This window comes from Ailuropoda melanoleuca, chromosome 9 (assembly GCF_002007445.2).
Source record: "Ailuropoda melanoleuca isolate Jingjing chromosome 9, ASM200744v2, whole genome shotgun sequence".
Lineage (NCBI taxonomy): Eukaryota > Metazoa > Chordata > Mammalia > Carnivora > Ursidae > Ailuropoda > Ailuropoda melanoleuca.
The window spans coordinates 67261686-67280687 of record NC_048226.1 but is presented as its reverse complement, the minus strand read 5'-3'; the positions used below and the strand labels follow the sequence as shown (position 1 = coordinate 67280687).

The window sequence follows — 19002 nt, the reverse complement described above, 5'->3', positions numbered from 1 at the left end:
TTTAAGACAGTTAGAGACAGTCTCTCTCTCTTACACACAGAAATGGTCTAAAAAAGTGTCAGCCTATTAACAATGGCCATAGAGTAAGTAAGTGGTCAGCAATGAGACTAAGCACTGGAATTCTACTCTCTATGCACATAAAAACTCAGTATTATTTAATTTAAAAAACACTACACTTTTATTTTAAAAACCTTAATATAGGTTTATTAAGAGTAAAATAAAGGTAGATTTACTATAAAATGTATCACTCTAACAATTCATGTATTTTTTTAATATTATTTTAGCTTCTCATATTTTAATGTGATAACAAGATTACTGAATAATGATAAACTTAATTATAAACAACTTTTTAAAACTTGGAATATACAAAGGATTTTAAAAAAACACTACTAAAATGTCCTGTAAAAGTGATATACTTACTTAGACTCATGAATAACTAATGTCAATATTTCTATTCTCTCTTCTACTTTTAAAAAGAAAAATCATTGAATGGAAATGAAGAACACTTTTCTCTATTTCTTCCTGTGAAAACTACAAATCTGGATGGAACTTCCGGAATCATTCTTTCCTCATATAATAATTTTCAGAAGATGTAAGACATAATGCTGTAAAGACACTTACAGTAAAAATGGGACCATGAAAAAGTTTAGGGTACAAGTTCATAACTTCCGATTTTGCTTATTTCATTAATCCAGGCATTATGGGAGGTGATGTAGACAGAGTGTGAATTATTATGCTACTGAATCTATCAGAGCTTCACAATGTAACTTCATCTACTCAAATGAGGTGGTTCAGGTCTTGAGTTCAATGAAGAGAGGTACCATTAAGTTCTAGTCAAAGTATATATCATTGATGTCAAGTACGTCATAAGCATTCAGTACATATTTGCTGAATAACTGAAATAATTTATCAATGAATATTTATAAGTGAATTAAATTAATAAATGAATTAATGCATGCATACATACATCCAATGTGACAGCATGAGTGTCTCCAAAATCCTTACCATTCTAATGACTGATATAGAGCTATTTATTCTATTTCTCTAATTTAAAAAAATTGCTTAAAAATTATTTAAAACAATGAAAATCAAGTCAAACTACTTGTACACTTTCAGGATCACAGTCAATGAAATTTTTAAATTTCAAAAGTCCTAGGAAGTAGAAATAATGTAAATCCAATGTAATTTTCCTATAGCAATTACACTATAGAATGGCTTACAGTCCTGACTGATATGTATTTGCATTTTTTAATAGAAACAATCATAAACACTACAGTTAATATGCTGCAGATTATAGACCAGCATTCGAAGAACGTAAGTTTCTAAAAATATATATAACCATTTAGATTAGAAAAGTGTAACCAAAATTTATTAAATTATTAATGTGCTTAAGTTACAAAAAACATTTTACTTTTTTATAATCTTTATTTCAGCCTATGAAGGAACACTTTTTAGCATAGGTAATTCTTCTTTAAAAATGTGCCTTTATAACCTTTTATCCTTAACTGTTTCTCTGCTGCTCTTTTAGCTTGAGACAAGAACCTGAACATCTCTTGGGGAATGAGGTTGTGTAAGACAGAGGAAAATTAATCAGGCCAGACTGTGCTTCAGAACCTCGGTATATAAGTCAGGGAAAAAACAGTTGAACACATCGTAAGAGAATCTCAAAATGAGGTGAAAGGAAACTGGGAGATGATCTTGTCCAGGAATTAGCACTGGAAGCTAGGAAGATCAGTAGCCAAGGAGGAAGCAGGTAAAGAGGGTAGAGGGGCTAAAGAGGAACTCATGACAATATAGAGCTGGGCATAAACTCTGAATAAATAACATGTTTTATATGTTCTATTGTCTTCTAGTGGATCAGATCTTTTAGAGTAATAAAGTACAAATTCATGTAAGATATTAGTAACTTAATACAAGTTTTATTTTACATTTTCTGAATCACAGATTCCAAAAGTAATAACCACTATCAACTACAAGTCTGTAAAAATGTTGAACTTAAAAAAGACTCCACTGATGGGGTTCTTGCTAGGGAGCAGGAAAGTGTGGGGACAGAGGACACTTGCTTGTTGTCATAGAGCTTTTCACAATGTTTGAATTTTCGGCAGTAGAAAGCATTAGCATTTATTAAAATACATTTTTAAAAATCTTGTTTGTTTGAAAGACTTGGAAACCATTAATCTCATCTGCTACACAAGGTGTGGCCCTTGAAGCGGCACCTCAGTAGCACTCAGTATCAGTGTCCTACTCCATCACCTAGGAGCTTGGTGGAAATAAGGAATTTCCCCATTCCAGACGTCCCAAGTCAAAACCTGCATTTGAACACATCGCCAGGTGATTTGTATGCACATTAAGTTTAAGAAGCAGTGGTCTAATTCTACATAAATCATAACCCCCTCTAAGCCTTTCACATGGTTGATCAGCCTCTGCTACATCAGCGGAGGGGGGGGAGGATGGGACTCAGTACCTCCTAAGATAATCAACATTTTAAAAAATAAACTCCTGATCTCCACCTGGCAAACCCAAACTAAATCCTTCCACAGTTTTCCTTCCCTCAGTTAATTTAATCCTTCCAGTTGCTCAGGCCGTACAACAGAATTATCCTTATCTCCTTCATCTCAAACCCATGTGCAATCCATCTGCAACGTCTCCTGGCTCTACCTCTACAATAGCTCCAGAATCTGACCACTTCTCATCACCTCCACAGCCACTACCATCAGCCAAACCACCATCAGCTCCTGCCAAGATGAGTACAACAGTCACAGACCCTTGCCCTTCCCAGCCTGCAGTCTATTCTTCACATGTTGTCCTGAATTCTCTGCTTAAATATGAAGTGGATCCTGCCACTCCTCCAGCTCAAGTCCTGAGGGCTTCTCATCTGATGGAGAAATCAATCCCTCAAAAATTAGAAAGGTTTCATATCACATACTCAGTCAATTCAAATAATAGAAATAATCCTTAACATGTCTCCGTCAGAGGTCAATATCAAACTCCCATTTGTTCTTCCGAACTGTGACTCTCTTTAAAGGCATATTTCACCTCTTTTCCAATGTATATTTTTAGTCCTTCCTGGTGATCCCTTCATTTCTTTTTGCAGGTAGATTTTCGGCAAACAACAAAACTGTTATTTCAAAATTCTGCATGTGTGGATTATCTTCCCCCACAATTGCATCTCACTCAAAAAAATAGCCAAACTCTACATAATTGGTCTCGTGGGTCCTTCTGTGTCTCTTACCTCACTGGCTACCGCCCTGCCTCAGGCATATATCGTTTCAGCTGCCACTGGCTTCTTTTGCACACTCCTGCATCATGATCCTTGTGCTTTCTCAGTGAGGCACCCTCTCTTACTAGGCCATGACGTCCCTCTCTAACACCCCATTTCCTATCTTCTTCCCTGCCTCCACAACACGTATTAGAATGTATGAGAACATTTATTAATTTTTAACTGTCTCTCTCTCCCCCGTTAAATCTAAGTTTCATGAGACCAGGGATTTTTCTTTGTCTTGACATACACCCCATACCTAGAAAAGTGCCTAGTGTGCAGTAGGCTCATAAAAAACATTAAGCAATGAATAATGAAAAAACAGGCCCATTTATTCTTAGGCTTTTGTAACTAGAAGGTCTTCATTCTATTGAGCTGCAATTAATGTCTTTGTAAATCCACTAATTTAATGATCTTAGGTTTGTTCTTAGTTTCAGGAAGAATAAAACTATTCCCTATGACACATGATAGGCCCAGTATTTAAAGTATGGTCCTATGTCCCCTAGTTTTCTCATCTTCAAATTTAAGATCTTTAGTTATTTCAGTCGTACTGTTATTCCTTCAAGGATCTGTTTTTTTATTGGCTGCATTTAGGATTTTTCTATTTTTCATTTTCAATATATAAATTTCTATTTCTACATGTTATTTATATATATAATTTATCTATATTTATTATCTATATTTTTTATATGTGTGTGTGTGTACTGATTGAGCCACCCAAGCAACCCATACATATACATTTTAATAATGAAAATATCCAACGCTATCAAAGATAAAAACATCTCCTCTCTCTCAAGTACTGTCTTAGGCCTTGAAACCTGTGTTGGGGGAGGCAGGTATTGCGTTCTCTCTCATTCTTCCTCAGCCCATCAGGGAGGAATCTCTTTATCTTTGATTTTCAGTAATTTGACCATATTATGCCTAGATGGAGTTTTCCTTAAACTTGTTTATATTGGGGATAGGTCTCTTGGGTCTTCTGGTTAATGACTGTTGTTAATTTTAGAAAAGCCTCAAGGGTTATCCTTTTAAGTTATGCTTTTGGTTCCATTCTTTCTTCTACTTTACACATATGTTAGACCATTTGATGGTGACCCACATATTTTTCAATCTGTTCCCTTTCTTCTTCCTTTCTTTTCTATTCCTTTTGATTCCTCTCCGTGCTTCAGTTTGGGTAATTTCTATTTAGCTAGGTCTAAGTTCACTAATCCTATCTTTTGCTTTGTCCATTTGCTGTTATATCTATCCAATGAGTCCTTAACTTCAGATACTGGTATTCAATTTTAGAATTGACCTCATTTCTATGAAATCTCCTTTTAACATTTTTCTCTAAAGTACTAATAACAGTTATTTCAAACTCTTGTCTACTAATTCCAACATCTCAGTCATCTATAGGTCTTTTACTACTAGCTAAATTTTCTCCTGATAACAGGTCTAATTTCTTTGCTTGTTTGATATCTTATAATTTTTGATTATATATTAGACATCATGTATAAAGAGACTACAACAAGTTAATGTTATTTTCTTCCAGAAAAGGCACACCTTTTCCTGCCAGGCAGAATGGGTAAGCAGGGGATAATTTCAATTCAATCATTAATTGATCTAGGCTGGGGCTGGTTTGCAACGTTAGTTAAATGCAGTTCACCTCTGGTTTCAAAGGTCCCAAGGGCAAGACTTGTCTTGTATTTGTTGCAGGCTTCACCCAATAGAATTACATTATTTGACAGAAATGTAACACAAAACCACAACTGAGAGCCACCTACGTAAATTAAAATTTCCTAGTAGTCACATTGAAAAGGGTTTAAAAAAAACAGTGGAAAATAGTTCTAATAATGTATTAGCTCAATATATCAAAAATATTGTCATCATTATATAAAATCAATATAAAGATTATTAATGAGATATTTTATTTTCTTCAAAAATCTCTTCAAAATCTTGTGTATATTTTATACTTATAGAACATCTCAGTTTGGACTAGCCACATTTCAAAAGCAGAAGAGCCACACATAGTGACTACTATAATGAATAGTGCACTTCTAATAAGGCTTTGTCTTTTAAGGAATGTGAAACTTTGAGAAACTCAGTTTCTTCTTACCAGCTCCCTCTCCCCAGCCAACACTCCAAAAACACACTGTGGATGACTGTGTGTTTGGGGTTTCTCCAGATTCCAACATGTCACTCTAGCCCATATGACCGATAAGTGTTTCTTGGTTTCCTCCTTTCCACAACAAAATTCCTCTGCTTATAGGCAGATAAGGCAAATAACTCCAAAGGTGAAAGGGGCATCCAGTCTCCATACACCTACTAGAAAGAGCATTGTACATCACTACTATCTAATTCCAGACAATTATCATCACCGCAAAGAGAAATCCTATATCCATTAGTAGTCACTCTTCTCTCCTGTCTTAGCCACCACTCTTTTATTGCCTTGATGGATTTGTCTATTCTGGTCATTTCATATAAGTGGAATTATATAATAGTTATATTATATGTGGCTTTTTTGTGTCTGGTTTCCTTCACTTTGCATGTCTCCAAGGTCGATCCATGTTATAAACATATACTTTATTTCTATGGCAGACTAATATTCTTGTATGGGTAAACCACATTTTGTTTAGCCATTCGTCAGCTGACGAACCTTTGGGTGTTTTCCGCTTTTGGCTATTAGGTCTCCAATCCATATTGAGTTAAATTTTGTGTATGTGAAAGGTAAATGTCCAAGCTCATTTGAATATCAGGCAGTCTGAACACCACTGGTTGAAAAGATTATTCTTTACCATTGAATTATCTTGGCTTCCTTATCAAAAACCAATGGATAGTAAATGTGATGGTTTATTTGTAGAATCTCAATTCTATTAATTGACATATATCTATCCTTATGCCAGTACTTCATTGTCTTGATTTCTATTGTTTTATCCTAAGTTTTGAAAGTAGGATGTGCGAATGTTCCAACTTTGTTTTTCCTTTCCAATACTCTTTTGGCTATTCTGGGTCCCTTGAATCTCCATATGAATAATTTCCATTATGAATTTTAGGATAGGCCTGACAATTTCTGCAAAGAAGTTAGCTGAAATTTTGATGTGGATTATGTTGAATGAATTTTTTGAAGGAGTACTGCCATCTAAGACTAGTAAGTCCTCTGATCTATGCACATGGGATAAAATTTCATGTATTTAGATCTTTTAAAATTTCTTTGTACATGGGATATAATCACAAATTTAGATCTTCTTTAATTTCTTTCAACCATGTTTTGTAGTTTTCAAAGTGTAAGTTTTGCACTTCTTTTGGTAAATTTATTCATAAGTATTTAATTTTTTGATGAGATTATAAAAGGAATGATTTTCTTAATTGCACTTTCAGATAGTTCATTGCTTAGTGTTAATGTGAGCTGATTTCTATATATTGATTTTGTATCCTGCAAAGCTTGCTGAACTTATTTGCCCAACAGTTTTTCAGTGGATTCCTTAGGATTTTCTATATACAAGACCATGTCATCTACAAAAAAAGAGTTATTTCTTCCTTACAATCTGGGTGCCTTTTATTTCATTTTTCTTATGTAACTGCCCTAGAACATCTAGTATAATGCTAAATAGATGCAGTGACAGCATATCCTGATCTTAGGGTTTGGGAAAGCATCCAGTGTTTCACCATCAATTATGTTAGCCATCTTTTTTTTTTTTATAGATGCCATTTATCAGGTTGAAGAAGTTAGAAAAACCAAGACAGAAAGAAAAAACACAAAGAGCAGGTTAAAATAAAGAGGAAGTAAAAATATGGAAAGGGAGCAGGAGAGTGTAATGATCAAACTGTATAATCAGGAAGAGGAACTAAATGGTAGAGATACAAATTTAAAAACAGTTCTGAAAGGAATTAATAAAAAATCAATTCTGAAATGCTCTGCCATTAGTTAAATATATGTTTTTTAGCAAAACACGTAAAAATTCTGTGCACCTTGGTTTGTCTATTATTTAAAAAATCGGGGCATTTATTCTATAAAGTACCTTTTCTGTACTTTGTATGCAATTGGTACATATTTTTATATATTTTGCGTGAGTCAGGATGTAAGACACTGAAGATCTAAAGAGGTAATATACGTTTATTTATGCTTAGCTTACTTGTTGGCATTATATTTCCATATTCTATAAAATAATTCAGTAGTGAAACAGAAGGAAATGAGATAGAGAAAGGAGACAGAAAGTAAAAAAAAAAAAAAGGGAAAGAAATATAGAAAAGGAAGAGGTAAAGAGTAAAGATACAGAAGGGGAAGGAAAAGTTAGGCATGAAGAAAACATGGAAAGTAAAGGAGAGTGACTGAGAAAAAAACAGTTCAAGGACAACAGGAAGAAAGCAATGACAAACAGGCATATGAGAGCCACATCTCCACAAATGACTGCTGAGGAGCCAGCAAGTGGAGGCGGTAGAGGAGAAAAGGAAGTATCTCAGGAGTTCCCTTTATTGATGGTGATAGGATCTTTTAATATAAAACATATTTCTTTCACCAAAAGTAAAGCAGGACCCTCTTTAAGGACCACTTACTTCTGAAGTGGTAGACAAATGAAGTAGAAAAGACAAATATACCTGAAAGAATTTTCAAATGTTAGAAAATTAAATTATTTTCACCCAGAAAGAATTCTACTGTAATCCTTTCTAGATCCTGAGAAAGTAAAAAGGTATGAGTTGTGGTCCTGTCTCCATCATTACTCGACTACAGACGACTGTTCCTATGGATCCTCAGTTTTCTAATGTATAAAGTAAGGCAGTGGGATAAGAAAATTCCCAAGGCCTCCTTCAGTTCTCACATCCTGAGATTCTTCATAAGGTAGCAAAAAAAAACCCAAACAAACAAAAAACTTGCTTAAGGGAAGAATACTGTAAACTACCAACAAAAATAATGCAAGAAAGAGAACATGATATATAATTCAAAGGAAAAACCTATCAAATCAAATAACAGAAAAATCTGAGAAAATAAAATCCCTAGGTCTTTAAGTAAAAATAGCTGTCAACCTCTAGGTGGTAAGTGCATTACAAAACTCAGAATCTTTCCTAGCAGTAACATTTATTGGAGAACAGTAGGAATTTATTTTTAAAAGAGTGACACTACCTCATCTGAGAAGCAGACCAGCAGGAGGAATAAGACACTTGTACATCTGTATTTCTGTGATTTTTCTCACTTGGTATTATTTGCAACTGTACTTTTATGTCTGGCAGCAGTGCCAGCTTCAGTACGAATGATGTATTATTTTTATCATGTTGATTACATATGTTCACCAGTTTAGTTGTCCATATATGCTTGGTGTGGTTTGCAAATACTCAGTGACAAAATCCAGAGCATGGTATTTTCACAGAAAGTGTTTACTGTGAAATTTCTCCTTAGAAGTTTGCTTTTCTTTACAGCTTTGATCCATATGACATCCACAGTCCTACATTTCAAATAATGGCTTAGAGCTAAATTAAGAAAATGCTTCAATTTGATACAACATGACTACAGTAGGATGTGGTAGTTCGAGAGAGAACCTCATTTTCTTACGTGATTAGAGAGCTGGTTAAATTTAAAGTCTGCTAAAAGTTTCCAAACTGCGCTTCTTCAGTTTTATGGTGACTTGGTACTTACATTCTGTTATTCATCAACACTTCACAGAAATACTTGATTTGTCTGAATGAATTTAAAAAACCACAACTGAAGAAAATCAGAAAAACCTGGTTTTAAATATCAAAAGATTCCGAATGAAAAGTATTTCTGCAGGCCACACTAAGCAAGTTTTATTGATCAGTGTACTTCTTTACAGGATGAAATTGTTGCAAGATTGAACGTAAGAAAATAAACTTACTGGTAAATATCTTTCCTGAGGACAGATCTGCCAAGGGGATTGTCAGCTTGGGGAGCCATAGCAACAGAGCCAATCTTCAAAACCATGGTGTCTTCTTTTGCTGCCTTATTAACTGTAACAAAAGAAAGAGACACATGAGGTAGATGGTGGGTCTGTGTGTAACTTCATGCATAAGGAGAAATCTTTGAATAATGGGGTAGAGACACGTTAAGATAAAAATCAATAAATGAGGACAAGGAAAAAATTACATGATGCTTCTTAAAATTATTTCCTTTACATTCTTTTAAGTAGTTTCCTCAACACGATTAAAATGGCAATTAAAAAAAAACCAACTCCACCCCAACATTAAAACATGTGAGGTTAAATATATATAAGTAGTGCTGAAGCAGTATGTTTATCAAATTCATAATCTTAGACTACTACATATTTCTCCCAAGTGCTTGTCAGCCCTAGGATTTTTAACACTGCATTGCTGTGTACAAATACATTACTGTCTACAAATATACTGAAGATCACCATAAAGGAACAGATTCTCAAAGCCGTTTAAATTTACATGATAAATAATAATTAAATACAATATACACACACACATGCACACACATAGTAATAGCACTTAAAGCTACAACATGTCAGAAGACCCAAAGGAAACATAATGGCTACAATGGTGAAGAAAGAAAAACCCAAGTGATTGTTTACCATACAAGGACATTTCAACTTGCTATTCAAGGCACTTTTTTAATAATTCCTACTGTGAAGTTGCTTGAGAAATAGTAATTTCACACCTATGTAAAAGTTCTACCTCCTAAAGGAATCTATCACTAAGGTAAGTAACCTCAAAAACAATTAAAAATTAAATATTTTTATATATATGTGTGTGTGTATATATATGTATATATATATAAATCGATTCTGATCCTTTGTACTGAATAAAGCAATATTTTACTATGTTCTGTTCTTAAAAGTTCAACAGTTTTTCTATAAATCACTGGCTAATCCAACATCTTTTCTAAGGACTATTTGAAATGGAAAGGGGTTCTTCATGGCCCCATTAATTTATGTTAAATTCTGCTCCCTCTTCTCCAACAGACTATCTCACTGTAGTACCTGTTTAAAAATTGTTGAAAATTGCTAACAATATACAACTTTCTGGGTTTTGAAGGAAGCATGTACTAAAACTTGTAATTTCTCCCAAGAAACTATCATCTGCCACAAATGGCACAGAAAAGGACTGGCTGCAAGATCTCAGGAATATCCTGAACAGAACATGCCTACAAAGGCATACAATCCATATTTCACAAACTGTGGTGCCCAAAGAATGCAAAAGCTAAGAGATTATTTCCAGCTGCTTCAGCAGTTCACTCGGTATGGTCTGACTTAGATTAGTCTAAAAAAGAAACTCAGAATTAAGAAAATCAGAAAAAGTTAGAAGAAAGATACTCAGTGAGGAAAAGAAGGAACCAGAATAAGATGTACATAAAGGGAGTGGCCAAACAACTGGGAGGTGGGGGTCAGGAGGACAGAAAAAGGGGAAAAAAGAGATGAGCTATCATAATAAATATTAGCATGTGGATGCTACAATAAAGATAGTACTTTTAAATGTCTACAGCAAAAAAGATCTAATAGAAAACTACTTCTTATGCAGCTGTACTATTTTCAAATGACTAGAGGTCTGGCCTGATTATAGGCCCTTATACTATGAACACTGTTTACATTTCACAGATCTTGCATTTTATGCCAAGCTTATCAAATAGTTCCATGTGGGTAAAACCTCTGATTAAGCAGCAGGCATCAATTAAATCAATAAATAGTAAGCCTGGAGAATAGACCATACCACAAAAGTGCAATTAGTGTACTTGCTAACTGTTCTTCCAGGCTACAGATACTACCCACCATATGAAAGTCTGAAATGTAATAGAAACACTGCAGTAAATGAGGTACATATGGAAGAAAAATGACGTACTTGGTGTTACATACAAAGCCAGATCCAAGAACAGGATTCTGTTTCTGTTAGAGCCAAAAGTGTTCTCACTAGATTATACTGACTATAAAGTTATAATAATAAAAAAAAGCACTTAATGCAGATCATTCACAAACTAAATAAAAATAATCAATCTTATTACAGAAAGTATTTAGCTTATCAAAATCTACCTTTGAGATATAAGAAAAAAATAATAAAAATAAGTATTTATTAAAAAAATGCCTTTATTCAGTTCTTTAGTTACTTTATAATTGGAAAAAAGTAAGCTTCCCCTTTTTTGGTTTATTTCACCTGCATTCAATAGTTGGACCATATGAGGAAATGTTCCCTCTAGATGCATGTTCAGCATGAAAATGAATGCCTTCCTTCTTTGCTTGAACTGTATTTTTATAAATTCAGGCTCATGTGGAACTACTTACTCTAGAATATTCATACTAGATCCAAAAAACAGTCCTCTTTTCCGAAATAAATAGCTTAAACTGGAAGTCAAACACCTGTAGATTCAGGATCCTGATAATGATTGCACAGAATGCAAACAATATTCAAGTTGAAAACCAGACCTTCAATATCATTTGTTTAACTAAAAAATTAGAATGTTAAATATATTTTTCTTATTATTAACTGATTTTACACATGAACTATTAAAAACTTTTACATTTAATGTAATATGAAACGTAAGTCTGAAAGATTTTACGTTTTCTTTGGGCAAGAGTGTACTGAAAATGAAAACGTTATGAACAACTCTGAAATTATGAGCTTAAGTAACCAAAAGATTAAATAAAGAGCAGAATTTTCCTGCCATTGTCATATAACATAAGACTGTTGCTTATAAATAAGTTTTCTTAAATCCACCAAGAAATAAAAGTGTTTTGGAGACTTCAGCTTTATATTGAGAATCTTAAAAGTCTCAAGAGTATTTGAACTTGCCACTGTGCAATGCTTTATAAAGTCATAACTGTAGTGACAAGCCTACACAAAGCTATCAACAAAAGATTTTAATAGTTACTGCTGTATTTGCAGATGAAGACAGAAAGAGGTTCAAAAATGTGTAACATTGTGACTGTCATGTTTGTTAATGGGAAATTAATAAACATGTAAGTGGTTATATTTATTTCTAATGGAATTGCTGCTTCAATCATGTTTTCCTTAGTCATATTATATCTTTTAAAATGTATTAAATGAAAACATTCCATCTCCCAAATAAAATATACATTTAAAAGTTGGTCTATACTTTCAAATGACTGAAATGGTGAATTTTACATTATATGCATTTTACTGCATTGAAAAATTTTTCATGGGTGAATTATCATTCAAATTAAGAGCAGCAACAATGAAAGATAAAGTGTCAAAAAATTTAATAGAACGTGCCAAAATATTTGCATTTTTGGCATGCATTTTAAGAACTGCATTTTATAGACAGGTACATATTCTAGAAATTCATTACTTCTCAGAGACAGTACAGATAATAGCTATAAGTACATCGGACCCTTGAACAACATGGGTTTGAACTTGTGTGGGTCCACTTCTATGTAGATTTTTTAAAAAATAAATACACTGGACAAAATTTGGAGATATGCAACAATTTGAAACAAAGACGAATTATGCCGCTTAGAAATACTGAAACATTAAGGAAAAGTTAGGTATTATTGTAAGAATACTGCATATAATACATATAACATACAAAATACATGTAACATGTTTATGTTATTGGTAGGGCTTCCCATCTAAGCAATTAGTAGTTAAGTTTTTGGGGAGTCAGAAGTCATACATGGATTTTCAACTGGGGCGGGGGGTGGGAGGGTTAGTGCCCCTAACCTCTTCATTGTTCAAGGGTCAAGTATATAGGTATTAGTAAAGATATATACATGTAGATATAAATATAGATATACACATAGACATAGACACACACAGAGGCAAAGGGCAAAAATCTCTCTGGTTAGTATAGGCAGTGGGACTTCCAGATATTCTACTTTAAAAGAAAGGGCACACCTCCTGATTTAACTCTCATTTATTGAGAGCTTACTATGCAAGTAGCACTATTCACATAGTCTCAATGGAGTCATCGTCGGGAAGTAAGCTACCAGTAAGGCCTACTATCAAGTTAAATACCACTATTACCATTTTATACATAGGAACTCAGAATAACTTGCTCAAGATTTTATACTTCATTAACTAGTAAAGTTGGGATTTGAACTCAGGTATCTGTAACTTCGAAGTTCATACCATGTGAACCACTGTACTCTAATTTCACTTAAAATCCTTAAAGTTCTTCACTGTTACAGCACAGGGGAAACTAAAAATTTAAAAGTTACTCTCATGGGTGGAGGCAGTGGGATTATAAATTCACTTTATTTTAAAACTTAAAATAATCTGCATGGAGAAGCCTGGAAGAAGCTACAGGAGCCTCAGAGTGTTGGCTTTTTTTTTTTTTTAACTAATTTCTAGTTACCTTAGGTAACTAGAACCTAACATTTGAGTTTAATAAAACAAATGACAGTAAGCCTAAGCTTTGCTAGCAAAGCCCTGATGAAAAAAATCCATTTCTGATTCTAGTAACTAACTGAGTCAGAAACATACCCAGCATTCTGACATACCTCGTAAAGATTTAGTTGTAGAATGACTATAACATACTTTTTCTAAAACACACCAAAGTGCAAACTACAACCACCAAACATATTGAAAGAAAGAAAGAAAGAAAGAAAGAAAGAAAGAAAGAAAGAAAGAAAGAAAACAAACAAACTTAATTCTGTAGGTGGAAGTTAAGTAAAATCAGACCAAAAAAAGTCTGAAGACAATACCTTCAATATTTGGCTGCATTTCTTCTGTTTTTGGAACAAAAATTCTGATTACACTTGTGTTGATATAAATCAAAGGCAAACTGCGTGAAGTCAATGTATGGCTCCTCATGGGCTGACCAGGAGATTTTCTTTTCTCTTTTTGGGTCCTTGGTAGTTTTGCTTGAAATATACTTGCAATGGCATTGAGCAAAGGAAAACAAAGGACAATATCAAAAGCTTGTGCTGAAAGAAGAATTTCATGAAGAAAATGAGGGGAACCATCCGTTAAACCTTCAGATAACTTATGAAAACTTCTTCGCTCATTCCTTGATGTTAACTTGTGGCGGACATTTTTTGTTACAGCTTTTGTGTATGTCAAAGAGAGAAATCCATGCTGCTGATGAGAGCCATCTAGAAGTTTTGCTGTTGTCTGTTCCAGAAAAAGGAAATCACAATACACACTTCATTAAAAAAAGAAAAAAAAACTATTTGAAAGCAGAAAATAATCTCAGTTGGTATTATAACCTTTTATTATGTCTACACCCCTTGATGAGCACATTACTGATCAATTCCACAGATGGGGAAAATCATTTAAGACTTAGAATGACTGAAGTGAAAATTAGGAATCCTGAGTTCTAGTTCTAGATCTTAAGAGGCAATTAAACTTTCTTTGTTGTGTCTATGTCTATGATTTCTACATTTTCAGTAACATTCAGAATTTGGAACAAGTCATCTCTGGATTTTATCTTTTCTTCCTGATAATAATTCATTGAAAGTACCAATATGCTGTTGTAACATGGGTCACAGAGAGGTTGTTTATGCAGAGGAAACTGAAATAACCATGTTACGTATTTCCACTTGTAATCAATGACCTGAATAGAAAAGATGACGGACTTCCCTTGACCTAACATTTCTAAGAACAGAGTCTTTCCTTAGATAATCTGGCTAATATATATGATGATTGAGTCCATAAAGAGAGCCTCATTGATACCAGGCTTTGATAACTAAACCAACCATTTAATGCATGTTTACTGGAAATAGTAACGTAACACAAAAATAAAACATCTGTCTTTTAGAACCTACTTATTTTCACTGGCTATTATATTGTTTATAAAATCTAACTATCAACTCTCTTACAACTCAAACTCATATTCCTTGGGTTTAAGGCTATATTAATATGCACACAACATTTGAGAGTAAAAATTATGTCATTATAACATCAATATTTCTGACAAGACTTGTCCAATTAACTTATATTCAAATTGCACACTAGAAACAAATTAGAGCAAAACAGCATACTTTTAAGAGAGAAGTAAAATGCATACTTTGTATTTGTCAACATATGAAAATGACAGCTCTTGAAATTTTCCTGAACCAACAAATATACATAAAATTCTATTTTGTAAATTACTCAACATAAAATTAAAGTTAAGTTGTTATACTCCATAGTTCCAACCTCTCTTCCCAGGGCCTGATAATTTAAGGTTATTAGGTTCCAACGTGTGTGTCAAGAGAGGAAGTAAACTGAAGAAGAAGAACAAACAGGAAAAAAGTGAGAGTGGCAAAGCAGCAATGTGTCTGAGCCTATGTTATGTCAGCACTAGTGAAGCTCTTTTGTTCCCACTTCCTTCCTCTCATGTTGCTGCCTATCTTCCCGTGACACAGCGAGAGGAAAATAGTATGCAATTCAGCTGTCACTGTTAATTTTGTTTTTAATCTGGACTTTACAGTGAAGAAAGGTGAGATAAAATTTACCTTTGTATATGTTCTTTTTTTAACCTAATTTTCTGACAATTAAAAATAACTTGGGAATTAAGCATTAAACAGATGTACAAAATAATCATATTTCATATAACTGTCCTGCCCTCAGAGCATTTGTATTAACCTTTCCCAACTTTCTCGTTGCCTCTCCGATTTCCCTTTCTTTCTGCTTTCTACACTCAAAAGGAAATACAGCAAAGCAGGAAAAAGTGCTACCAGTCTTATCACCATCTTGCTGAACAGCAGGACACACTGGATGGAGAAGGGTGGCTGGGGTATGGCCTCACATCAACACTGTTTTTAGGTCTCTAAACTGGACTTGGGGGAGAGCTGCCATCAACCACTAATCCACATAACCTAACTCAAATAATTCTCATTAATGGAAACACATGAATTCTGGAAAAAGCATAAAAGGTGTTTCACTGTATAAATGTTTTGATTTGGAAAATATATTTTAAACATATTGAATGTAGGTACTCTTGAAAGGTAAACTCCCATGAGAGAAAATTTGTTCAACTGCTGCATCCTTAACTCCCTTAATGCAAGATGAAAAAAAATAAAAGAATCAATGAATACTAGCTGGAGTTGAAATAATGTGAATATTACTCTTCATACAGCAATAATATTTTATACTCTTTAAAATGAAAAGTTAGAAAGCAATAATTAAAGAAATATTAGTAAACTTTTTAAAACCTTAGAAAAATTGATAAAGGAAAATTTTAAAGGGTATTAAGAATAAGTGGGGTTTTCATGAATATACATTAAAATTATTAAAAATGTAAAAAAAATTAAGACTATTTCTCATAAACACTAATAACATACAAAGAGATGAAAATAAATCTGAACAGAACTTTTGCTGATAAAAAGCCACATTTAGAAACATCTTCTTCCAGACTAAAATTCCAGAAAAAAATAAAAAATGGAATCAGAAACTAGCATTTGCTATGCAAATACAATATTAAACATTAAATCTAGGAACACAACTAGTTAAAATACTTGGCTAATTTTTATCATTTTTTTAAAAGATATAGGTCTTAAATGCCTTTTGAGCTACAAAAAAAGAGGAAATAGTTCCCACATGCTAAGAAAATATCTAATAATGTTTGCAGTGATTTAATAAATTCTTAAAAGAATTGCTACTACCACTGCGATAATATGGTCTTAATATTTTAAAATTATATGCATTTATATTGACTTTAAGAATGTCACTTAAAAGAATTAGCCAGATATATTGTACCACTAGAAAAAACAATTTTCTAAACTTCTAAAAGCTACTGGTATACAGTCTAGTACTCATCTTCTATCCGGTCAGTGACAGGCATACGGCCTTGTCCAATTTCAAGAGGTCACAAAGTAAGGTACTTTGAATTAGTTGTGAGAAGGAAATGGAATAATAGAAAGGGGAGGGAAAAAGCAATCTAAGTAAGAATCATAAGGAAAATGACAAAGCAGTTTGGTCAACTCTTGATCATTCAAAACAAGCACAATTTAAAAAACATTATACTTAATATCCTATACTTCGATTTTCTTAAGATGATGGTAAAATTAGGTTGTAATCACAAAACCGGAGTGAAAAACAGGATATTCAAGTAACCAAGAAACAAATTAGATTGTAGTGGAAAACCAGTCTATGATTTAAAAGTACAGCAGAGTTCATTGACAAAGTGGATGATACAGAGGAAGATGAAAATCAAGAGTTGACTGTATGGATAGTTCAATTCCTTCTCTGGATTCCTGTTAGTGGGAGTTCTGTAGCATAATTTTAAAATGATTTCTTACAGAAGGAAAGAAGCCAGAGCAATTACTGAAAGGGTCCTGCTTGCTGATGGGTCGAACCAACAAGGTGCGTCTGTTCAGCTTGTCAGTACAGGAAAGGAAGACACCTCCACATTGCCCCAGAGACCAACACTCTTCCCCAAGGCTTGAGGTGATGGACAGGAGCAAAGAAGGTGAAAAGACAAAAAGCATAAAAGCCATAAGCAAAAAAAAATCTAGATAGTTTTAATTTTGCTCAAGTTTGCATAGGTTTAGGTTTGAGCCACTGCTAGGTATGGCCTCTGTCTGGACCATCTTCTGCAAAAGCATTGTTAATGGAAGTAAATGAAAAATAATTGCTTTTAGTGTAAAATGACTACTTTCAGTTTATGATAAAGGACAATCCAACATGAACTCATTTAGGAATAGGAAGAACTTCTAAAAAGTCAACATAATACATTAATGATAAAGTATTTTAATAAAAGCAATCCTACCTTTGCTGCTTGAAAAATTTACTTAATACCTAGAACAGGAAAATGGTTACAAAACATAAGCAGCTTAAAGGAAGTTTTATTTTATAATGGAATTTTGGAAGAATAGGTCAAAAAAGAATTTACTCTGAGCTCTAATTCTTGTAATCATTAGTCTCATTGCATGAAAGAACAAAGATAAACAGTTTACAATATATTTTTAAAAAATTGTAATTACTAAATGAGTCTCACCACAGGTTTTTCTTTGCACTGTAGAAATACTCCTTCAAAATGTCCTGACTGCCAACCTTCCCCTGGCCTGGAAAACATAAGTTCACCTTATCTGTTCTCTTCAATTTTTCTGAGTTAAAAAATTGAGCATATATAACTATTTCAAATAGTTATTATGTAAACAACACTACACTGAACTAAAACACGAATCTGACAATGCAATCAAGAACAATTTATATAAACACCACACCCTGGTTGTTTTGCACAGAAGCATTTGTCTTAATGGTAAAACTGTATACTTACTAATTGGTTATTTTTTTCTAACTTACCCATGAAATTATAAGGCCCGTAAGGGCATGACTGACGTCTACTTTTCTCCAACACTATACTGTCAGTGCTTAGCATAGTGCACATAATACACACCCAATAAATATTTTGACTAAGTGAATGAATAATCATTTAAAACTTAGATAAATTTAACAATAAAGTCACTGATGATCTAGAACACGCATTATAATATTCACATCATCAGGAAATGATTTCAGCCATAACATAATAATCATGTATCACCTGCAAAAATCATTTTCATATACAGATATGCTATTCAGGAGGACCTAAAGAACTAACATTCTGTTATGAAAGATCAATTAATGATTCACGGTTAATACAACAAAAACGATTATCATATGCTTTGTAACATATTACTAATATAGCAGATTTTAATATACAGCCGGCAAAATATTTTGAATTTCACAATTAGGACACAATATTTTTGCTGGACAGATTTGATAGTCATTGACATAAGCAATACAATATATGTGATAAGCAATATGATAAAGAATCAACATTCAAATGTTTTTAATGTAGAATTAGAAACCTGTTAAATAAAAAACATTCTGATTTTAGGGTCTATGATGTACCACTAAAGGTACAGAAACATATGTGCTTC

General features: G+C 33.3%; 1 protein-coding gene across 10 annotated transcripts in view; it reads right to left on the bottom strand.

The window, feature by feature from the left end:
- The window catches only part of VPS13B (vacuolar protein sorting 13 homolog B), a 768204-nt gene that overhangs the window by 300018 nt on the left and 449184 nt on the right, over window positions 1–19002 (bottom strand). For 6 of the 10 annotated variants that reach the window (XM_034668364.1, XM_019810220.2, XM_034668365.1 and 3 more), the window contains 3 exons: window positions 17377–17518; window positions 13858–14266; window positions 9082–9193 (listed from right to left, as the gene is read on the bottom strand). In XM_034668364.1, coding sequence (XP_034524255.1) covers window positions 9082–9193; window positions 13858–14266; window positions 17377–17518 — 663 coding nt within the window. Of the gene's footprint in view, window positions 1–5241; window positions 5561–9081; window positions 9194–13857; window positions 14267–17376; window positions 17519–18074; window positions 18184–19002 lie in introns of those variants that run through there. The other 4 variants (XM_034668370.1, XM_034668368.1, XM_034668373.1 and 1 more) reach the window with 4 other exon arrangements.